This window comes from Monomorium pharaonis, chromosome 3, assembly GCF_013373865.1.
Source record: "Monomorium pharaonis isolate MP-MQ-018 chromosome 3, ASM1337386v2, whole genome shotgun sequence".
Taxonomy (NCBI): domain Eukaryota; kingdom Metazoa; phylum Arthropoda; class Insecta; order Hymenoptera; family Formicidae; genus Monomorium; species Monomorium pharaonis.
In genome coordinates this window covers 15,732,518-15,757,712 of record NC_050469.1, presented here as the reverse complement: position 1 = coordinate 15,757,712, position 25,195 = coordinate 15,732,518, and the positions used below count along the sequence as shown (strand labels likewise).

Below are 25,195 nucleotides of genomic sequence, written 5' to 3'. Positions count from 1 at the left end.
TGAGTTAGATATTAATGTAAAGGCAAAGAATTTAATTAATAGTATTGTACATGCGCTAGACATCTCAGCACCTAAGAAAATTTTTAGAATACCAAAAATATGGGAAGGGAAAAAATGGTATTCAAAGGAAATAGAAGAGCTAGCGACTAGAAGAGATGAGGCTTATAGAAAAGCACTGTACGATAGCACGGAACAAAACTGGCAACAATTTAAAATAGAAAGAAATGCAGTAGTTAGTTTAATTAGAACAAAGAAAAAAGAATATTATGAAAACATGATTGATCATAATAGTAACAATCCCACAACTATGTGGAAATCATTAAAAGAAATTATTAGAGGAGGACCAATAGGCGCGAAATTGTAGGAAACATAGATTTTGAAATATTAGACAATAATATAGAGTGTGATATAGCTGATAAATTTAACTTATATTATATACAAAGTATTAAAGACATAATAAAATCTATAGATAAAAATTATACAACGAGCACAAATAAGAGAACTATTTATTGTATTGAAAAGATGGGAGAGCTAGAAAAATTTGAATCAATTACGACAGAACAAGTAAGAAAAATCATTAGGGAATTACCAAAAAAGAAAGGTACAGAAGAAGGAATAACTAGCGATATATTAAAAACGGTATTTTGTGTCATAGAAGAGAAATATTGTGATATAATAAATAAGTCATTGAGTGAGGGTTGTTTCTTGAAAGAGTGGAAAACATCCACGATAATTCCAATACCAAAAGTAGAGAAACCTAAGAGGGCAAGTGATTATAGGCCTATTAATATATTACCAATATATGAAAAAGTATTAGAGATAATAGTTAAAAAGCAAATTGAGGTCTACCTAGAAAGTAATAATATTATAACGGAACATCAGTCGGGCTTTAGGAAAAATTACTCGTGTGAAACAGCAATTCAAACAGTTATAGATGAATGGAAATTGATTATTAGTGAGAGACAAATAGTAGGAGTTATTTTTGTAGATCTTAAACGGACTTTCGAGACAATTGATAGAGGAAGATTATTAGAGAAATTATACCAGTATGGTATTACAGGAACAGTTCTAGAATGGTTTAGGTCGTACTTAAAAGATAGAATGCAACAAGTTCAATTTAATGATAGATGGTCTAAGATACTGACTACGGAATACGGAGTGCCACAGGGTTCGGTATTGGGCCCATTGTTGTTTATAATATATATGAATGATATTGTTAACGTTTGCTCGGATGTGTGTAATATAAAAATGTTTGCGGACGATACGTTAATATATGTAACAGGTGAGAGTAGTGCGGAGATAGAGAGGAAATTGAATATTGCATTTAACGTAGTGGAGGAATGGATGAATATTAATAAACTGAAGATGAATGCGGGGAAAACAAAATATATGTTAGTTAGAGGTATAAGGAAAGAATTGAGAGGCAATACTATTGTGAGATGTTTGGATGGAAATGAGATTGAGCGCGTAGAAATAATAAAGTACTTGGGCATAATTATTGATGATAGACTTAGATTCAGCGGTCACTGTGATTACATGCTAAAGAAAATAGGGAAGAAAATAAGTTTTTTAAATAGAATAGGGAACTTTATCTCGGCTTACACTAGATGTACGATATACAAGACAATTATAGCACCTCACTTTGAGTATTGTGCAACGCTACTAATAGATATGGGGGATACACAGTTAAGTAGGCTCCAAATAGCGCAAAATAGAGCTATGAGAGTCATATTGCAATGTGACAAACGTACCAAAGTTAAATGTATGCACCAAGCGTTGCAATTTATGACCATAAGACAAAGGCTGTATTACAATATGTGCATATTTATTTTTAAGATCTTAAATAATATGATGCCGGAGCAATTTAGTAATAGACTTAGAATAGTAGAGGGAGAACGCGAAACTAGGCAGACAGGGGATATTGTTATTGAATTCCGAAAAACAAGAAGCGCGCAAAAAAGTTTATTTTATGAGGGTGTGTTAATGTACAACGCATTACCACACGAAGTTAAACATTGTAATCGTTTAGAAATGTTTAAACGAATGCTAAAAGAATTTGTTTTTAATGATGTAGCATAAAATTGTATATATATGTATTGAAAATAGCTGAGAAAGCTAATAAAAGATCAATCAATCAATCAATCTCTCTCTCTCTCTCTCTCTCTCTCTCTCTCTCTCTCTCTCTCTCTCTCTCTCTCTCTCTCTCTCTCTCTCACATGCGTACGTGTGTAATGTTACGCATATATAATGCCATTGTGATTTCTAAATTTGTAAAAAAATGTAATTTTAAGTAATTATTATTTTATTATATAAGTTAAATTGTAAGAAAGCAATTTTGTATTAAAGCAAATTATTCGGTTTAGCGGCGCCAAGTTTTTGTAGTAAAATTTGTATTGAAATATTTATTTGTAATATTTGTACAAATAATTATTTATAAAAGTGAACGTTTTAGTTCGTATAAACATCCATTTTCATAGTTGGCGCATTTTCTTCATATCATTACTTTTATAGAAAAAATAAACATTTTGTTGTTTTGGGGGGAAAAGAGAATTTTATTAAAATTTTGTACATTTATTATACGCACGGAACATAACTATATATTTAATAACATACATTTTATATGATGTATAATAAGATGTATCTGTTGGGGAAAACACAGGAAGAAACACCGTTTTGTTAAGAAAGATTTTATTGGATATATACTGCTCACACCCGCACGTGGTAGTGCCGCCATAGATCTAGTAGTAGTTAGGTGCTCCCCCGAAAATCACGGAAGAGCCGCAACATAGATTAGAAACACAGTGTGTACAGATAAACACTAACGGAATGAACAAACTTAGAAACGAATACGCAAATCTCCACATTTCCCCACCTGCGTAGAGTTTTTATAATTTTGTAAACTAATTAGTACAGGTTTAATTCTTTACTACTCCATACGAGTTTTTCTTTGGTCACGGCTTTAGTAAGAAAATCCGCTTTCATAAAATCAGTATTAACATAATATATATGTACACGTCTCTCAGCAACCTCATCTTTGATAAATTGAACTTTTAGCAAAACATGTCGTAATTTACGTGACGACCTCGCTTCTTTGAGTACATCAATGGCCAATTGACTATCGCTAGCAATGAGTACAGGTAACTTATATAGAATTTCAAAACCAAGTTCGGATAACAAGCCAATTAGCCATTTTACATTTTTAGTTAAGTCATTAATTGCGAATAACTCTGCTTCACATGTAGAATCAGCTACGCACTTTTGCTTACGGCAATGCCACATTATAAGTGATTTCCCTAATTGAATTACCCCACCTGAGAAAGACTTCATTTTCATACCATTTCCCCAGCTCGCATCACTACTTCCATTAAGAGTACCAGGTTCTCGATCATAATGCAACTTATAATTTAATGTATTTGATAAATAACGCAAAATTCTTTTAGCCATTATATAGTGACGCTTTTCTGGTTGAGTATTAAATTGTGACAGATAACTCGTCGCAAAGGTGATATCTGGTCGAGTTTTGTTGCTTAAGTACAGTAATTCTCCGACTAATTCTTGGTAGACCTGTGATTCTATAAGCTCATCAGGCTGATCAAGTTCTTTGTCTTGCCCTGGAACAATAGGTGTAGCTACTGGTTTACAGTCTGACATTCCATACTTAGTTAACAATGTTTTAATATATAGTTCTTGAGAAATTGTTATTTCTTTTTCGGACTGCCTAACTTCCATACCTAAGAATGTACCTTTATTTGTAGTCTTATTAAGTTCTAGTACTGCACGTAATTTTTCAATAAATTTGTCACCAGCTTTAGAGTTATTGTCTATAACAGAAAGATCATCGACATAAGTACTTACGCAAATAAAAATATTATTTTTGTTATACACGAAGATACAACTATCGCTAGCTAACTGCTTGAGATGCAGGTTTAACAATTCTTGGCAAAGTCGTTTAAACCAATTGCGTCCGGATTGAGGCAATCCGTAAATACTCTTTCGTAATTTACATACTTTGTTAGGACTAATCATTTTCTCAAACCCTAGAGGTGCCTCCATATACACGGTTTCATTAATAGATCCATAGAGATAAGCGGTCTTTATATCAAAGAAACGAATTCGCATGTTCTGCTTGGCAGCAATACATAATAATGTTCTCCATGCTTCGATATTAACTACAGGGGAATATGATTCTTCGTAATCTCTATGTCTAACTTGGTTAAATCCTGTGGCAACTAATCGCGCTTTAAATCTTTTTATTTTATTCTTCGGATCGCTCGAATTTTTGATAGAATAAATCCATTTACTTTTTATGATTTTACTATTGGGTGGTCTTTCAACAATTTCCCATACCTTATGAGAATTTAATGACTCGAGTTCTTCCTCCATAGCTTTATACCAATTTGACCAATCTTTACCTTCTTTTGCTTCTTTAAGATCATTAGGGATTATCTCATCATTAATCTCGTTAGCTTCGTAATCATTAACGTCATGTCCGGGAACATTATCAGTACCGATGCCAGCAATTCGTTTTGACCTGCGAACGCCTTGCTCCAGTAATTTCGCTTCACATTCTCGCTGTTTTTCTTGTGAACGGATTTGCATTGCGGCTTTTGTTGTTCCTCTCAGTCTACCCCTACGGTTTACATTTATATTAATATCTCGAAACAGATCATTTTCATCATCAGTTATGTCTGAATCATTATCGGATTCCGCATCTACATCAACCTCGGGTATATCATCCTCCTTTTCTAATGGTGCATCAAACGATTCCTCATTTGTTTTCTCAAACAATGACTCAAAATCAAGAACTTTAGGTCTTTCTTCGGACGGTTCTATAGAATTAAAAACAGAGCCCATAGTGTTTTCATGAAATTTGACTGTACGTTCTTCTATTATTCTATGATTTTTGATGTCGTAGATGCGGTATCCGCTACGATTTCTAGCATAGCCTACCATTATGCCAATTTCGCCCCTAGGTTCTAATTTATTGCGGTGTTGTTTAGGTACATAAAAAAATGCAACGCAACCAAATACTCTTAAATGTTCTAACGATGGTTTACGGCCAAAGAATAACTCAAACGGAGTATTCGCCTTTCCTTTTCTGGGGGTTAAGTTCGAAACGTGGCATGCTGTTGCTATTGCTTCTGCCCAAAATTCGGAAGGTAATTTACTATCATTAAGTATGGTACGAGCCCTGTCTAACAGTACGCGATTTGCTCTTTCCACTTTCCCATTGCTTTGTGGATTAAACGGCATTGTTTTCTGATGGTTAATACCTGACTCATTTAAATGTTTGCGGAAACTCTCATTAATAAATTCTCGGCCATTATCGGTTCTAACGCTTTTAATCTTAGTCTCTAACCTATTCTCAAATTTTTTCTGAAATTGAATAAAGTAATCTAATGATTCACTTTTATGTTTAAGAAAGTAGACAAAGTACATGCCCGTGTAATCGTCCACGATCACCATCATATACCTGGAGCCTTTAATTGAATCATTTGGCATAGGTCCACACAAATCGACATATACAAGTTCTAATGGCTTACTCGTAACTTCGTACTCTATTATTTTATGAGGTTTTTGTGCTAATTTTGACATACTACAGGAGTCACATTCGATTTCTCCTTTGCAAATTTTATTGGCATTTTCAACAAGAGATTCTTTAATTAATTTATCAACATATTTTGGATTTAAATGAGCCAAGCGTTTGTGCCACAACATTGCACTATCTATACATCTTATATTTGCGATACTTTCAAAACAAGTATCAACTGTAATCTCGCTCTGTATGATATACTTAGACCCGTTTTTAATTCCCTTACCTACCAAGGCTTTATTATTATCATAGATTAACGCTAGGCCACTACTGAATATTACTTTATAACCTAATTCGTCCAATTTACGTATGGAAAGTAAGTTATTTCTTAACTCAGGTACAAATAACGTATCTATAAGACATACGTCACTACCGTATTTATTATCAATTTCAAATCTGCTGTTAATTGACCCGATACCTTCAGATTTTGTCACATTTCCCTTACCTGCCAGAAAAACATTACCGTTTATGTGAATAAACTCGTTAGCTACATACTTTTCTTTAATCATGTGGCTACTGCAACCGCTATCCAGTACCCAGCTTACCCTACAACTATTACCCGCACAGTCTTCATTGTCTGCTTCGAACGCATAATCATCGGTGGCTTCATTGGCTTTCTCGTTCCGGTTGTTGCGTCCATCCTGGCGATTTTGTTGTGAACGACCTTGCTGTTGCGCATCGCTGCGCTGGTTTCCGCGTCCTTTATCTTGTTGTCGGCCCTTTTTCTCATCATCGTTGTCGTTAGATCTCCGATGCCAACATGTTTTTGCTAGGTGTCCTGGTTTTTTGCACACGTAACATTTCTTTCCCGCGTTTCGTTTTCCATCTTTCGCTGCATAGGCCGCGTCGTTGCGTTTTTTCTGGTTATTCAGCTCCCTTTCTTCTTCTCTTAGATCTTCTAATACATCATCTAGTTTCTTTTCTCGTTGTGTTTTGAGTGTATTTCTTAAGCGGTTGAATTTGCCATTCAAACCTCTCACAACGTAGTAAACGAGTTCACGATCTGAGATGTTAACGCCCAGACCTTTGCATTTTGAGGCTATACCTCTTGCACGTGCAACGTAATCTGCCGCTGTTTCTTTGTCGCCCATCGATATATTACGTAATTCGACTGTGGCATCGATTTTCGAGTCTTCAAGGCGTCCCACGTAGGTTTCCTTTATTTTTGCCCAGAGATGCTTCGCATTAGTTTCACTCGCGAACTGCATGGCCTGGTCATCGGACAAGGTTAATTTTATGATTAACACAACGTCGTCATTATCGCTGTCCCATTTCTCGCGCTCTTTTGCATCGTTCGCGGGTTGATTCGTTGTAAGAATGTACTTCGCCTTTTTCAAGCCTAATACGGCTTCTAGTTTCATGGCCCAGACGTAGTAATTTGTGGCTGTGAGTTGTGGGACCGAGCCTACTGGTATCTTGTCCATTGTTTTAGAGCGTCTCTTCTTACTTTCTTCTTGGTCTTCCTCGCGTGTCCGCTTTCTCTCTTGATTGCTGCTCAAAATTTTGTTATCGGCTTTTCGCTCTTTTACTTTTCGGCAGCTTCTTTCCACAGTTGTGGTAACCACGCTCTGCTACCAGAATTGTTGAGGAAAACACAGGAAGAAACACCGTTTTGTTAAGAAAGATTTTATTGGATATATACTGCTCACACCCGCACGTGGTAGTGCCGCCATAGATCTAGTAGTAGTTAGGTGCTCCCCCGAAAACCACGGAAGAGCCGCAACATAGATTAGAAACACAGTGTGTACAGATAAACACTAACGGAATGAACAAACTTAGAAACGAATACGCAAATCTCCACAGTATCTTTACAAATTTTGGGAGAATTAACATTCCATATGCAAGAATAATGTACTTTGCTTATGAAAAGAGAATCAGTGACGTGTGCATGATTATTACAAAAGACGTGTGTGCCAGATTGAAGCGAATTGAAGTTGATAGCACTGAAAACGTGGAATTGAATTTAGGCAGGACACTATTCGAACTTTATCTTACGCTTCAAAGATACGCCACGTGAGTGTATACAATTTTGTTAAAATCAACGCTTTAATTTTAAATATTTTGTGCCGAAGGAGAGTTAGAAAATATGAAGATACAAAATTATTATAAATGGTTCAGGGGTGGTGTCACACATTGGTTAGAAATCGCAGTGTATAAAGCACTTAAATGCATCGAAAGAGCATTTAAAATTGGTACTTTAGAAGTAGTCGACAATACTGTTGATGACAAATACAGTTCGAGCGCTGTAGATACGTTAAGTACATTTTATCAAATTCAAGTTTTCTGGACGCTGCTAGCGTGGCCGGACGTTGAAGATTTACGTTTTTAGCAAGAATTATTGATGTGAAATTGAAAATTCTGATATTATGTCCATTTAAATTACAATTTACGTGTAGTATATATCGTCGTTAAAACTGTTGAAATTGTAAACCTTTTTTTAAGACTACTTTGCGAGAGTTGTTCCAATTCCGTTGTTATCTCCGCTTTTGCTGCCATTCTATCGGCATATGCCACAGAACATTTACAAATATCCTGCAAAACAATTATTATTTTGTTAAAAGTTGTTTAAAATATTTTTAAATTTTAATTTTACCTATTTATGTATTATATTATATCAGTTTTGTTATTAACGACGATATATACTACACGTAAATTGTAATTTAAATAGACATAATATCAGAATTTTCAAATTTACATCAATAACACAGGCACACAAAAAAAAGTGGTTGGTCCGGCGGACTATAGACTAGTCAATCCTTATGTATTTCGACCAGCTGAATCCGAATCCAAGGTCAGAATTGCAAAGTTAGCTCGCATTTCCTAACCTCAAAAAAAATTTTTTTTTAATGTTGGTCCGGCGGACCAAACTAGTCTATCCTTATGTATTTTGACCCGCTAAATCCAAATCCAAGGTCAGAATTGCTGAACTGGCTCATTTTTTCCTAACCTAAAAAAAATTTTTTTTAAAATAATGTAGTAGTTAATAATAAGACAGTTCTAACCCAGGTGCTCCGAGGGGGGTGCGGGTGTCCGGAGGGGGGGTACCGGTAGGCGCGGAGGTATGACGTCACGCGGGGAGGGGGATCTCGCGGTTCGGAAATTGCTGACGCAGTATTTTCGGGTCCGCGACCCGGGAGCGGGAGAGGGGTGTGCGGCGGGGTACCGGTAGGCGCGGGGGTATGACGTCACGCGGGGAGGGGGATCTCGCGGTTCGGAAATTGCTGACGCGGTATTTTCGGATCCGCGACCCGGGAGCGGGAGAGGGGGAATCGGGGTCCGCGGCCGCCGCCGCCGCTGTTATAGCAGCCATCGCTGCGGTGTTCACTCTCTCCCTCTATTCCGAATCTATCTATCTCTCTCTCTCTCTCTCATCCGTACGCGATATTTCCAGCCATACAGTTTTATCATTCTCTCGCTCTTTCTCTTTCATTCGTTGCGTTCTTTCATATCGCCGCCGCCACCCGCTGCCAAGCGAACGAGAATGTACTACGTGATGGGTGGGAGCGAGAGAACGTGATGGATAGTATATGATGGATAGTATGCGATGTGTATGAGTGAGAACATGTGATGAGTGTGAATGAGAGAGCATGCGGGAATATGGATATAACGGGTGGGAAGGAGAGAACGTGATGAATAGTATGCGATATGTAGCATGCGGTATGTGTGAGCGAGAGCGTGCGATGGGTGTAAGAGAGTGAGAATATTGTATTTAATGGGTGAGATGAGTGCAACTGAAAGCGAGGGAAGGGAGTGAGAAAGAGAACGCATATTATATATTATATAACTTTATATATTTATATATTTATATTCATTATTATCATTTATTTATATATTTATGTATTTATATTCATTCTTATCATTTATTTATATATATTTATATATTTATATATTTACACCCAAATTTCGATATTATTATCTATTAGAGGAGGCATGCCAAAAAGACGACGCAAGTCCCATACGTCGGCTTCACCAAATTGACCGTATGATCGTTCCAAAACGTCGTCGTTCTGCGCTCTTAGCATATTTCTCCTCCATCGTGTCCAGAATATTTTATTTATATTAATAAATCCCCTAATTTGGATATCTTCTTGGTACAACCATGGCTAGAAAAAAATTAACATTTTTTTAATTTTATAATTTAACAACTTTTTAAAATATAAATATCTAAAAACTTACTTGATTACTTGTTGACTCGCGCACCGACAATAGCCCTCCTAAAGGGATGTTTATTGGAGGGCCAGGAAGTGGTACCCTCACGCGCAGCTCATTGTTAATTATAACACGTCGGATCGGCGTCCCATCAACACACACGTACTAAAAAACAGAATATAATTATTATTTAATTTTTTACACTTCACATGCACATAAACTTGCACTATCACTTACACCGGTGACGGGATACATGATTTGAATGTTCTGCATGGTCATGTAGTATTTGCGATAAAAAGTTTCTTCACAAGCTCACTATTAATATACCACGAACTGACTGCACCGTCGAGAAGCAGTAGACTAAAGATGTGCGTTACTCTCACTTGAGAGATGAATTTGAAAAAAGTCGTGTCAGCTTTGTGGAATTTTTTTATCTGCACGCATTCTCATTTCAAAGCTTTATAATGCTGTCTCGGTTAACGTCTCAGTTAACATCTCGTTCGAAATAAAAACCACATTAAACATTCCAAACTTACATTTATATCATACATCTATATCATATATTATCAAACTGCATTGTACAGCTATCGAACCGCTATCAAACAGCATCACACATCTATTGAACCGCTATTGAACCACTATCAAACTGTATCATACAGCTATCAAACCGATATTGAACTGCATCGTACAGCTATCAAACTGCATCATACAGCTATTGAACCACCATTGAACTACTATCAAACTGTATCATACAGCTATCGAACCGATATTGAACTGCATCGTACAGCTATCAAATTGTATCATACAGCTATCGAACCGATATTGAACTGCATCATACAGCTATCAAACTGCATCATACAGCTATTGAACCACCATTGAACTACTATCAAACTGTATCATACAGCTATCGAACCGATATTGAACTGCATCGTACAGCTATCAAACTGTATCATACAGCTATCGAACCGATATTGAACTGCATCGTACAGCTATCAAACTGTATCATACAGCTATCGAACCGATATTGAATTGCATCGTACAGCTATCAAACTATATCATATAGCCATCGAACCGATATTGAACTATCACTATGTGAAATAAATTGAAAAAAGTTGTGTTAAAGTATAATTTTTTCTATCGTACGTGACTTCATATAATTTTTTCTATCGTACGTGACTTCATATAATTTTTTCTATCGTACGTGATTTATCAACGAGATCGTCTTATATTATCTCGGTCAACGTCTCAGTCAAAGAGCATATTAAACATATCATATTCCATTTCATACATCTATATATCTTATATCCATTTCATACATCTATATATCTTATATCTTATATGGGAAAAGGATAGAAAACATTTTATTGCATTTTATTTTTCTTTATTTTGAAAAAATTCCACAATTATTTTGATATTGTGACCACCAGTTATATATTTTAAATACATTTTGTAATGCACAATTCTTAATATGTTTTTCACATCGTATAGTATTACTAACATCTAGATTATTTAAAGATTTAATGTCTTCATAATCTGCATCCAAAGTCTTGATATATATCCCATCATCGATATCGAGCATGTCCGTCAACCATTCTCGTTTCTGAAGTCCTTTAACGTATATGATAGTATTGCTGTCATCCGTATTACACACAGCAGATGTAATCAGACGTTTCGCCATGCTGTACGGTATCATCCCGTCTTTCCATTGCAATCCATGATGATATGCAATCAACCAAGAAGCACAAGACTTGTCGGATTTTGTAAGAACACGCCATGGCATGGGGCTAGCAAAAATATAATGTGCGAGAACAGTTCCTTTTTTCAGTACCGCTACTTCCTTTACGATAAATTTTTTATCGACAATGAATCCTTGCAGATCCACAAATGTCGGTACGATCATTATGAGTAACTCTTCAAGACTGTAATTTAATACCAAATATCTCAGTTTTTATCAGTTTGATGTTACATGATTTTGCGCACTACGTTGGACAACGGACAATACACGATCAATTACACGATCATGTAAAATGAGACAATAAGCGGTAGTATTCGCAGGAACATTTTCCTTGCAATCAAATTCTATGCGCACATCTACGGTAGCAATCTTGACGGATTCGTTTTGTCGCGAACAGTCAATGACCGCAAAAGGTCCTTTTTCCAGGAATGTGATTACATTGAGCAGTGTTTCACACTCATATCCATAATAAGATTTACCAAAACGTCGATATATGTCATATAGAATGGCATATCTAGATTTACGAAAGTCTAAATTCATATCGTCATACGGATAAAATTCAGAGTTTAGATAAAGTTTTACATTGGTTAAATTACAGTCGTCAAAGATCGTAACATCTTGAGACATGATATTTTTTCGACCTGTCTGCAGTGCGAAGATAACGAAGCGCGGTTTTTCGAGTTGAATTGCAGTTTTAACAGCCCATGAATGTTTCGTCGTACTCTGCAGCAAAGGATACTCATACAGATCCCAGGAGCGAAAACTCATATTTAGACATTGTCCACTCTCCAAAGCTCGCAGCAAAGATAATTTGTTGATTTCGTTTAACGTAACATGCGGCATTCGCCACTGCACTTTAAATAATTCAATTTCCGGTTGAGCCGTAGAATTTCCAACGATAGAATTGTTATCGTTGCGCGCTCGTATCAAAATCAATTCATGACGAGCGTTAACAATCACGCGTTTGTAATCTTCGCAAAAGCCTAATAATACACTAAGCGGTACGCAAAAGTTGAAGTATCCTTCCGGTAGGTTATACAAAAATTCCCATCCTGCATTCTGCATAATTACTGCTTTGTCATATGACAACGATACATAGTTCTTGAGAGTGCTGGTTATTCCAACGTTTCTGTTGCGATCAATTTCCACACCGTTGAGTTCATATCGAATTTCATCAAACATGAACGCCACGCAATTATTTCCGAGATTTATCTCATCTTTATCCGTATCGTCTTTCTTCTTCACCACCAATCTTCCTTCGACGTAGAGAAAACTTTCACATGGTAACGTGTATAAATCCTGCTGTTGTATGGGTATCCTTATTTCATCGCTGTATCCAAAAGTGGTGTTGGCGTACGGATTGTACGTATGAGTCTCGATCTTGACGATGCTGTCGTCAAAGATCGGCTCGCCTCCAATGTTCAAGATCTTAGACATCTTAGATATTTCGTACAAATCCCAATGATTTTAAAAATTCAACGTTTGACGCGGTGAGATTCTTTTTATCAGATGAGCAAATATTTTTAACTGTCTTACAATTTATTTCACACGGTCGAATATTCTTGATTGGTGTAAAAATTGTATCCTTCACTTGCTCATTCAACACGAGCATCTCACGTTATCGTCTTCGTACGTGTAATCTAACAGTAATCTCCTCTCCACGAAAATCGAGTAATTGACCGTCCTGATCCACAATGCGAATCGTCAAATCAGTAATGCTCCGTGCAACGATTGGAAGGTAAATGATCTGTGCAGGCGTTTCCGATATCTTATATCCTGGTGGTACCCTCGGCGAAAATTCGTGTATTGTGTGTACGCACTTGTCGTTGCTGTACGCACCCGCAGTCACGTTACATTCTATGCGAATAATGTTTACGTTTATGATATTTATAGGTGCATCCGATTCATGCCACATTTGCGATTCAAGAATACGCGATGAAAATCCCAACAGCGATCCACGTTGTTAGGTTTAAAGAAATTTATCTGATAAGCACACATAATCTCACTCTTCATTGTATTGTTGTTAGCACGAATCACCACCGGATATTCCCTTTCTTCTTCATCTTCTTTGTGAAACGTTCTCTTTTCCGCAACATTGGGATGAGATTGTAAAATTGTGCGTTTCAAATATCTATCTATATCACGCAATTCATACGATCCTTCGGGAATTGTAATTTCCTTGTTGTCTTTGTCATAATAAAATTTGTTATTCGACGAATTTACATTAGGTATGGTATAGTATGTTTCAAAATCTGTGAGACCGAGCTCGTAATCGCCATCGCTCAAATCTACGGCTGGAAAATAGCTCACCGCGAGGATGCTACTCTTGCCGGTTAGCGTAAACGTCAGTGACATGTTGAAACGAATACTAAGTTAAATTGCATAATGTTAGCCTTTAAATTGATTACTAACTGTTTGAAGAAAACGCAGACATAGTTGGCCACAGTTGCTTTGATCATAACGTTGATAAGGCGTGTGATTGTACTCGATCCGCGTTACATCTAAATATTGCACCAGTTCTTTCGGTGGTCTAAGATTGCCGAAACTATCAAAGTATATAGCGCGATTTCCTCTCTTTGCATATGCCACCCAGTGTGTACCTGATCCTTCAGCGTTATTTAAATTTACAATACCGCTCTCGTTTCGATATGCTCCAGCCGTTGGTAATGCTGTACGCATAAAAATTCCTCTAAAGTGTGGAATGCTCATACGTTTCGCTAACTGTAATAATTGTATGTTGGTAGTTGCACCTTTTGGCATTTTTAACGTCTTTTTGACCTTCCATGACACGATTATGACGTTTCAATTCGTTCAGCTGACGCTGTGCTGCCTTGTTATCATTCACAGCCTTCGCAACTCCCGCCGCTCCACCGACCAACGACCCGAGAACACCCAACAGCGGTAGAATGGGTAAAACACCGCCGCGTTTCGCTACCGGAAGTATTCGTTTACTCGTTCTCGGAAGTATTCGTTTACTCGCTCTCTTCTTTTTATCACTTTTTTTCTTTTTCAAACCCATACCGATTTTTGTCTTAGTTTTCATAGCTGCCCAAACGGCTGCTGCAGCAGCTCTTTCTCCGAAAATCGAATCGTTCGTTGTAATGCGTTTTCGCGCTTCCGCAGCGAGTATATTATCAGCTGCGTGTCTATCGATGAGTTCGTTGCTCCGGGAGTATGCAATGTCGTGTTCGCGACATGCCGCGTCCAACGGATTAATACCCCGATCACCTCTGGCCAATCGCTTTTTCAGCCTAGTACCTGGACCGCAAAATTGATATCCTGGTATGTGCAGTTCGAAAGGAAGCGCATTTATCACACGATTTAACAAGCCGCGACCTACCGCTGGCATTCGCGACAATTCTTTATCAACGGTGCGGGGCCGTCGATGTGCGTCTGGTGCAACGATTGATTGTAATGTTCGTAGCAACGACGATGGCTTCGAATCTCCGTATCAGCCTTTATATGTTCCGGAAGCCCGTCCCACACGTGTTCGATATAATTGCTACACACGCGTAGCAGAATAGGTTTCGACACGAATCTAACTAGTCGACACTCAAATCGAGTATATCGGAGGGATGTGACAATATGAGAAACATTTTACATACTGAACAATTTTGCTCGGTGCGTCTCTATAAATAGATCGGTCTTATTAATTTTTGTCAGTTTTTATCAGAGCATAGAGGGAGAAAATATGCGGTTCGTACAGCATTCACCAGTGATTAAAGTAACAAATTTCGATGACAGAATAATGTCCAAAAGAAAAATAAGGAGGCATGGAAACATGTTGCCGAGTTCTATACGTGGTATAATTTGCGGTCCGTCAAATTGTGGCAAGACAAACGTATTAATAAGCTTGTTGGAAAGTCCGCATGGAGTACGTTTTGAGAATGTGTATGTGTACTCGAAATCATTACAACAACCGAAATATCTATATTTGGAAAATTTATTGACACCGATTGAAGAAGTTAGTTATTTTGCATTCTCCAATAACTGTGATGTCATTCAGCCGAGTGAAGCGCTTCCGAATTCCATTTTTATCTTTGATGACGTGGCGTGTGATAAGCAAGATACGATAAGAGACTTGCAATGGGGCGACACGTGGATGTCGACTGCTTCTATCTCTGTCAGACGTATGCAAAGATACCGAAACATCTTATACGCGACAATGCGAATTTGCTAATTTTATTCAAGCACGATGGTACCAATCTAAAACATGCGTACAACGATTATGTAAATACCGATATCTTATGAGGATTTTAGTAATTTATGTCATACTTGTTGGCAACAAAAGTATGGATTTTTAGTGATAGATAAGGATAGCGCACTCGCCGATGGACGATATCAAAAAGGATTTAATGACTTCGCAATACCATAAAGCAGTTAGTTGTTTTTGATACGTTGACCAAGTAGCGTTTCTCAACATGGATAACACAGATAACAATATGGATCGTGAGAAGATTGTGAAAGAGATTGCGAAAACAAGTGATTCAATTCGTAAAAAATATCGCGCTTTGAAAGCGGGTAAAGTGCAAGAAGAAATGGCGTTGGAGAGACACTTTAAGCCCATTGTCGAACCATTAAAACAGATTGTTGAAAACACCGTTGGTGATGTATCAGATCCGATTAAGAATGAATCGTTCTTCTCGGGGGAAGACGAATACGCAGAACCAAAACCCAAACGAAAGCGATCAAACGCTTCGTTTAACAATTCTATAATGACCTCTACTCCTGTTAAAAAAATGAGACGATCAAAAACTGTACCAACTAATTTGAATGAAACATCGTAAATACTACATGATAGTGATTTATCGTACAGTCATGTACCTTCCGTCGAAGACGTTTTTGAAATAGCAGCCAATGAACCGCTTGTGACGTCTATTCGACAACAGTTGGAAACGCGAGAGGGACGTGAAAAGTTGCACATGCACTATGGTCCATTAGGTCAAAAATATATGGGGGCTGTTCTGAGTGGTAAAAAACCAGTCATCATAGATACTGTTTACGGAGTTTATTTCACCGACTTTGGAACGATGCTCGGCGATAAACGCATCGACATACATAAGAATGATAACATAGTTATAGATGGTAAAATATACACGGGAACGCCTGGTCTGTACGAATTAATTTTCATGAAAATGCCCAACATGTACACGAATAATGACCTGCAAAATTATAAAAACATTCTATTGGAGACAAATGCATATAGACCCGGACATATTGCACATAATCAAGTAATGGGCAACAAAGGGTCTAAATATAAAAATATAATTGCACCCTTAGTAACAGACGCAAAAGTTGGACAAGGTTTATCAAGCGCTATTACATTAAATGATAACAAGATCGATTATGTTCATTGAGATGATCCCAACGAGCTTGTGGATCGCCTTCGATTGCTCGAGGCCTCACACCAGGCAGGGCACAATGCTCACGGCAACGAGATTCTATCAATTATCGAGGAACTTCGCGATGCTGGTTTTATTATAAATTAAAACTGTGCGAAACAAATCATTTAGTCAACATCGAAATGTCAATCAACAAGTTTGGAACATCACTCGGAAGAGGTGGTGCGGAACCATATTATCAATGGAGCGGATTAGTCAGAAATTACGTGCGCGATAACGCTCTTTGCATGGTTGTCACCGATTTTGATGCAAAGTCGCGCAAGATTCGACGTTTAGCGTTACCTGTAGATGATAGTGATGCAGCCAATAAACGATACGTGCAACAAACTGTGAAAATTTTAAAGAATCGACAGGATGAAATCGAGAGGAAGATTGAGACACTTCAAAGTAAGGTTGAAATTACAGCTCATACGCTAAACGAGATTCAAAGACAGCTCGACGCAGTAACTCATCGTGCAGAGTAAAAAAGTTAGTACGTTGAATATATGCACCATTTACATGTCATACTCTGAACATGTCTGAGAAACAATTGTTGGTTGAGGAGTTGCATGCTCCGGCGAGAAGAAATTTTCTTCGAAGACGCGTCATAGTTCATGGATACGATGACCTGTGGCAGGCGGATGTGGTTGAGATGCGTCCTTACACACGATTTAACCGAGATTATCACTACATACTCACCGTTATCGATGTGCTGAGCAAGCATGCATGGGCTGTGCCGCTGAAGGCCAAGAGTGGTAGCGAAGTTGCTATTGCGATTGCAAAGATAATTCAGAAAGATGGAAGTGTCCGAAAAATTTGCAAACAGACAAAGGAAAGGAATTTTATAACACCAACGTGCAGAAACTATTAAAAAAATATAATATCAATCATTATTCTACATACTCTATAATGAAAGCATCAGTTGTCGAACGCTTTAACCGAACATTAAAAAACGTCATGTGGAAACAATTTAAACTCAATGGAAATTATAGATGGATTGATTTGCTGCCGCATCTCATGTCAGAGTACAATGCACGAAAGCATCGAACTACCGGCATGCGACCCATCGATGTTACGCCTGCAATCGCTAAAAAAACTCTTAACCACGGTGTATAGTCACATAAAAATTGCGGCACCCGCGCGATTTAAAGTCGGTGACTCGGTGCGTGTCAGCAAATTCAAAACTGTTTTTGAGAAGGGTTATACACCAAATTGGACTACGGAGATATTTAAAATTATTAAAGTACAGCGTACCAATCCTGTGACATATGTACTGGAAGATTCCTCTGGAAAACCTATCGCTGGAGGATTTTACGAATATGAGCTGCAGCGTGTTGCAAATCCTGACGTGTATCTCGTTGAAAAAATATTGCGCAGAAAAGGAGATGAGATTTATGTCAAGTGGCTGGGATTCGATGGATCGCATAATTCATGGATACATACAGACACTGTTATTTAATTCAATAAAAATTGTTTTTATTATATTCACATAAAAGTACAATTTAACCAAATACATTATTATATTAATTTTATATTATGTGAGATTTCTTTATCATCCTTCCTTAATACATTTTTATTAATACATGTTTTTAACATAAAAATATATATAATTATTTTTAATGTAAAATATGCATGTAATTTAAAAGCTATATAATGTTAAAGATATTATAGTGGTATTCGATAATGTCCCCACGGTAACGTTTCAACTGAATCGGGTATAAGGTATCTCTTGTCATCATATGGACTTAGAGCGATTTTTGTTTCGGACACCGTATATACTTTATGTAGCTTGGATCTTATACATGATTGGCTACGCGTCATCTCGATCTCATCTCTCAAACACTGGGTATAATCATCAAATGTTATGGTTCGCGTTACTACATTATTCTTGACACCTTTCGCCTTTTTAGTGTCCTTCTTTCCATCTACCTTTAACGCATACATCTTTGCTCTAAGTCCAACGAACTCAGTCATTATCACGCCATTATTCTCATCTTTCATCAAGCCCGGAACTTTTTTATTCTCAAGAGGCATACCGTACGCGTTGTCGACTGGATAATCGCTCGTGTCGAACCTAGCAATATCACGTTTCATCGTCTCGTAAATATCCTCGCACTCGACGAGGTATATGAGACTGTCGGTGTCGGTATACATGACTCTACATTTGTCACGATACAGAGGTAGCATGTACTCGTGGTGAAATTCATATAGACACGTCTTAGAAATATCTAGGATACACATGCCTACGTAAATCGGCTTATATAATTTCACCTCGAGTTTTCTAAGTTCAACGGCGATTACATTTTCTGCAAAAACACTTCGACTATGAAAATTTGGTTTCGCGATCATTGTCTCCGCACCATACCGCCCCACCCATTTTGTCAACAACTTAACGTCAACATGATTGCGCACATTCTCCATGGTTTTACCAAACACCGCATTATTCATTAATTTATACAAGTTTTTTCGAAATCATTTTTGGCGAGTGTCCGGAATCGTGTATTTAACTCTATGTATTTACAGAGCCATGGAGATTGTGCGAATTGTAATATACGGTGTATCTTTGCTATACGAAGACCGTGACGCATGCACTGCTGCAGGTTGCGGTAATGTATGACGTAACGTTCCTTATCATACAGCGTAGCGAGAAGTTTACATTCACACTTGCCTGGCGGTTTATCGCGTGTTGGACAAAAAGGTAGGTCAGCATGCTCGTCGTGAAGGTCTCGGGGATACTCGAGATCAACTTCGAGAATGTATCCCGTTGGTGAATCAGCAGCGATCGCATTTATGTCAAAATTCGAGACTTCGATCCATTGAAATTCCCCATATGGCAGCGGTTGACACATCGCCCAACCATACAAATTATTAACGTCAAAATACATAAGATATGAGGATGGTTTCAATGTGTCGTACGTCTGCATGTATTTGTTGTTAGCCTGTGCATATCTGCCTGAACATTGACTGAGACCGCCGCGTATACCGCGTTCGATGAACATTACCATGTCAATGTCAGTAAGCAGTTCGAAAGTAATTTTTGTATATTTTAACATAGCGTCCCACGTGTATCCGGGGAGAGTGTAATAATGTGTTGGATCGAGACCGTAACTTTCTAAGCATTTATCGCGAAAATTTTCAAAAATGTCAGCTAACAATAACACATCCGTTTTCAAATATAGATCGCTGTATTCACCCAACGTTTGAACGGAGAATCGCTTCCAGACATTCTCAGCGTGCATGTAATCGCTCTCGGATACAGTATCAGAGGTCAGGGAACTGAAAAATGATTCGCGCGGCGGTAAACACGTGTCCTGCAGCTTGTTCACGCAGTCAACGTACTCATACGGAAATACACCTTTTCGTGTCAATAAATCAAAATCCTCATTAGATAAGTGTAAAAATTCGGAACGTACAATTTTTAATTTTTCTTTGCCTAGAAATGATGCCAATTTTTCGAGACTAGTATTTAAAAATTTATATGAATCTATGAACCGTAGTTTTATGTAATTGTGTGGATCTAATTTATCGGCTGTGTCTACGACATGTTTTGTAAAAGAAATATACTTTTCTTTCGTGATGGGAAGTACGTCGGTCTTCCCTTTGAAGGCTGTGGCTATTTTCTTAATAATGAAATGCGAATCGTATCCAGATAAGTTATGAAAAATAATTGGCATGTATGATGCATTTTGATAATTTAAATTACAGAGAGAATGTGCAGGACCGCGGTAACGACCAGTCAAATGACAATGATCGCGCACCCGCGTATCATCCGGCGCGAATGGCTTATCGCAGATATGACACTGCGTCGCGCTATGGTATGCCTCCAATTGTTCCACCGATAACGTTTCCATGGGGATATTAGTTGATAAACGAGTCTTAACATTATACGCTAATTCTTCTAGTTGTTTAGTGAACCACGCGACGCAATCTTTATCGCGACGAAACCGGTACGTGGATAACGTGTCGTCGTATGAGCATCGCACGTAATACCCGATGCTGAATACCTCATGTTGTTGATATGTGTGCGACGCTTGCTCTGTATCATGTTGCATCTTCCGCAGCACACACTCGAGGTCCGCGTAGACGATAAAGGGCACTCGTTCCTTGTGGTTTATATTCCGGAAATTCAACCACTTGTCGTCTTCGGCAGGCAATGTGATAGCGCAGTCGTTCATCCTCTGACAGTCTACAGTGTGTGATTGCAACCTCTCGCATGATGAAAAATAGTGCAAGCACCTGTAAAAATTTAAAAAAATTTTATTTACCTTTTTTTGCTAGATTATAAAATTTATTTTAATATATTATACGTACCGATCGCAAATGTATCTTTTTCCATCATGTTTGCTCAGTTGGGAGCTGATGAGGCGGGACAGATTTTTTATCCAGACAAAGTGGCCCACGCTGTCTTCGTGCGGATTTTGTACGTATAATAAATTGACATGCTTCTCTTTCTTGTCATTGGAGAGCCGCAGCGGAAGAATCTTTAGCATTGCCATTTCCTTTTTCATCCCGTAGACGTTGATCGATATATTGTTAAGACTCTCAAATTTTCCAATGTCCTTTACTGTAACGGGAAACGCAATGTCATCAAACTTTAGGACTGTTGCATAATGCGGATACGATGACTCTCTATCACTATGTCTTTCGACAGGGTGTAGCGCGGCGACCACTGACCACGCGAAGCATGCATTGTCCTTTGAATTAACGTTCACTACTGCACGCTTCATCATTATTTCTCGCGGTAATGTCACGTAACACCCCGCGTGTAGAGGATTGTACTTATTTATATTTAGAATCAAATTGAGAATTCGCGATAGCGCCCACCCGCTATCTCGTTCTTGAAACTCTTCGAGTGATGCTAATGTGGGCTCGATAACTCGTCGCTCGTACCACTCGTCCAAGTCTGATGTTTGGAATAGTTCACAATTTTTAGTGTTTATACTTTTGTTGGCATGTTTATCACCCGTTACAAACACGCCGTTGAATGCTGTATTCACTTTTACACTGTTGTGTTCCTCTAGAGCGTCCCGCACTCGCTCGAGCACTATACCGCCTGCGTCTTCTAAAAACGTTCGCGGTTCAATATAGTTTGTATTTATCACTGCACCTGTCTGAATGCGATTCTCGAACGCTGTATCTATCTCTCGCCACATGAGTTTGTTCGCGTTATTACTAGTGCTCGCGTAATTACCCCCTACATGCACGAAACGTCTTTGTAAATGTGTTTTTTCACCTTCGAGTCGCGCGATCCTCGCCACCAACGATTGTCTTTGTCCGACGGCAAGCCGAGGACGCTTTATGCGGCTATGTTCCTCAAGCTGTTGTATAATCTCGTCGCATCGCTGCAACCACATAAAACACTCGCTCAAAGTAGTGACTCCATTTGCTTGCTCCAACAGCTCGCGTTCCACTCGCTCGAAATTATTCTCCATTTTTATCACTGTTGTCTTTTTATCACTGTTTTAAAACAACACCATACAATCTTCAACAGGACACTCGCATATAGTTTCGTAGCATCTAATGCAGAATCGAAATTTGTCTTGAATTTCAAACTGCATTAGCTTGCTTTGTCTTTCACATCGAATATAAAAACATATCTCCTTCTCTTGCTCAGACAGAACGTATTGTTGCGAACGTGAGCTTCGCGAGCGTGAGCTTTGCGCGCGTTGTGAGCGCAAGCTTAACGCTAAAAATCAATATATCGATTGCTTCAGTCAGCTGAGTCTGTCGGCCCCGGCGTTGCTTAGTTATGTATAAACAAATGGTTTTGTTTAGAACTTCCTGAGACGTCAACTCGTGCGGACGTGCTCGGAGTTGTTGTAAACGTGTTCGCTGCTTATAATAAAGTTCCTTGTTCGCCAAAAGCGTGTTCTTATTCCGCCGCGTTCGCGAGCGGAAGTGAGTGTGTGTGTGGAAGTGCGAGAGTGCTTCGGGGAGCGCAACACTTTTTGGGGGCTCGTCCGGGATCTTCCTTGACAACGGCCATGGCAACGGATGTGATTTCCGACGAGGGACGGCGCGTTCCTTCAAAGAGAAGACGCCCTGAGACTCCCGGGCCCTCTGTGGGAAGTGTCGGAGCGGTTGCGCCGGAGTTTCAAGCTCTGCTAGAGGAGCTTCGTCTTCTGCGCGTGGAGCAGGCGCGCCAACAACAGGAGTTCGCTGAAACGCTTCGGCGACGGGACGAGGAGCTACAGCGCCTGCGAGAGAGCGTGCAACAGCTTCAGGGCGTGCGCGGAGAACGCGAGCAACAGGAGGAAATGCTGCGACAGCTCCAACTTCAGCGAGGAGCTCCGCCACAGCTAAGTCCTTCCAATAACTTTTCCGCGAATGAAATTTCGTCGGGCACGTTGCTTGGATATAAATTAAAGCCTGATACTTTTGATGGGACGGTTTCTCTTCGAGAATTCCTTTCCCAATTTGATTTAATAGCGCGGGCGAATTCTTGGGGGGATTCCGCGAAAACAGTGGCCCTAGCTTCGTGCTTGAGGGGAAAAGCGCGTTCCATTTTAGAAAATGTGTCGGATTTCGGAAACGTAAATTTTTCAGAGCTGGTTTCGAAATTAGAGTTGCGTTTTGGGGAAGGGCATAATTCCCAGAATTTTTATTCGCTTTTCACAAATCGGAGACAGAGGTTTGGGGAAGATTTTGCTTCTTTCGGGGCGGAACTTGAGAGGCTCGCGCGGCAGGCGTATCCTGAGTGCCCTTTTTTGGTTCGGGACAAAATCGCTTGCGCGCAATTTGTGTCCTCTCTCGCGGACGGTTTCGTAAAAAGAACGCTTCAATTAGAAGGGATAACTTCTTTAAAAATCGCGATTGAAAGGGCTAAGGCGGTAAAAGTTATTCAGGGGGGTAATTTCTTGAACAGGGGGAATTTCGGAAAAAGGGATGCGGGGGAAAAGAATGATAACGGAAAAGGAAATAGCGGGGAAAAGTCAAAGACCGCGTTTAAAAATTTTATTAAAAAGGAAAATGGTCGAAATGGGGAAAAGGGGAAATTCAATTCTAAAGAATGTTGGTCTTGCGGAAAAGTAGGGCATTTTCGGTTTGAATGCCCTGAAAATGTGGGAAACGCGGTTTAAAATAAAATTACTTTTGTCTGGTTGGTTCTGCTGTTTTTCTTTTTCAGATTAAAACGTTGAATTTGGTGACGCTCGGGTCGGAAGTTTACATCTGAAGCAGGAGAGAAACGAATTGAGTCTTCTGAAGAGGGTACTCCTTCTAAGAAGACCGTCTCGCTCACGGTTTTTGGACGTGGTTTTTCCGTGAGACTTTGGGCAAATGCCGAGACGGGGACTTGGGAGTCCTTCGGGACTAAAGGGGACCACGGAGTCATACCCCCCCCCCCCTTGTCCGAAATACAAGTAAGAAGGGCGCAAGTCACTTGTGAAGAGTGAAGCGTCGTCGATGTAAGAAGAGGAAACGGGCGAGTTCTTCGCTTCGGAAGGTTGGGACTCCGTGCATCGCTCTGGAAGCTGGCCACTTCCAAGATGGGGATGAGCGGAAGTTTCGGCAGGTGGAGGGGAAGAAGGCGTCGCTCGGTAACCTGTGGCTGCGGCTCAGGGTAGAGCAAGAAACGTCTGAAACTAAGTCCAGGAAGTTTTCCTCGAAGAAATCCTCCTTGAATTGTCGGGACGACAATTCTGAAGAAGGGGGGTAGTGTTGCGAACGTGAGCTTCGCGAGCGTGAGCTTTGCGCGCGTTGTGAGCGCAAGCTTAACGCTAAAAATCAATATATCGATTGCTTCAGTCAGCTGAGTCTGTCGGCCCCGGCGTTGCTTAGTTATGTATAAACAAATGGTTTTGTTTAGAACTTCCTGAGACGTCAACTCGTGCGGACGTGCTCGGAGTTGTTGTAAACGTGTTCGCTGCTTATAATAAAGTTCCTTGTTCGCCAAAAGCGTGTTCTTATTCCGCCGCGTTCGCGAGCGGAAGTGAGTGTGTGTGTGGAAGTGCGAGAGTGCTTCGGGGAGCGCAACAGTATTCATCCTCATCATTGTTCAAAAGATTTGAAAATTCGTGGTAAGTACGCAGCATTTTCTCTACATAGAGATTCTCAGTATTATAAGCAAAGTGGGACGTTATTGCTATCACTTCGATATATCTTCCAACACCTGCTGGTATCTCAATGAGATGGTAACAGCATTCCTGAGTCTTTTCTACGATTTGTTTTGCTATATCATATTCATTTTCATCGGTGTCAACCGAATTGAGTATCTCTTTATATAATTTGTGCTTCATATGATGAGGCCAGTTATGAACAAATTGCTCGTGTATGTAAACTTCCTGTATTACGGTGCGTTCATGCGTTCCGCGTATACCGAGTTCTCGATCACGTAGA

General features: G+C 39.2%; 1 protein-coding gene and 1 long non-coding RNA gene across 14 annotated transcripts in view; both read right to left on the bottom strand.

Moving 5' to 3' along the window:
- Positions 1–25,195, bottom strand: part of LOC105835035 (high affinity cationic amino acid transporter 1) — a 207,955-nt gene that overhangs the window by 119,458 nt on the left and 63,302 nt on the right. The window contains exons 1-2 of one of the 13 annotated variants that reach the window (XM_036284957.1): positions 3,732–8,274; positions 2,672–3,611 (exon numbers count right to left, since the gene is read on the bottom strand). The exons of 10 other annotated variants lie outside the window; for them this stretch is intronic. In XM_036284957.1, coding sequence (XP_036140850.1) covers positions 2,905–3,611; positions 3,732–7,017 — 3,993 coding nt within the window. In that variant the 5' untranslated portion in view covers positions 7,018–8,274 and the 3' untranslated portion in view covers positions 2,672–2,904. Of the gene's footprint in view, positions 1–2,671; positions 8,275–25,195 lie in introns of those variants that run through there. 2 more of the 13 variants (XM_036284958.1, XM_036284967.1) reach the window with 2 other exon arrangements.
- On the bottom strand, positions 9,426–11,059 carry LOC118644967. Its single transcript, XR_004962735.1, has 2 exons — positions 9,770–11,059; positions 9,426–9,696 (listed from the first exon to the last, which is right to left on the bottom strand). It is a non-coding gene; the product is annotated as an uncharacterized LOC118644967 (long non-coding RNA).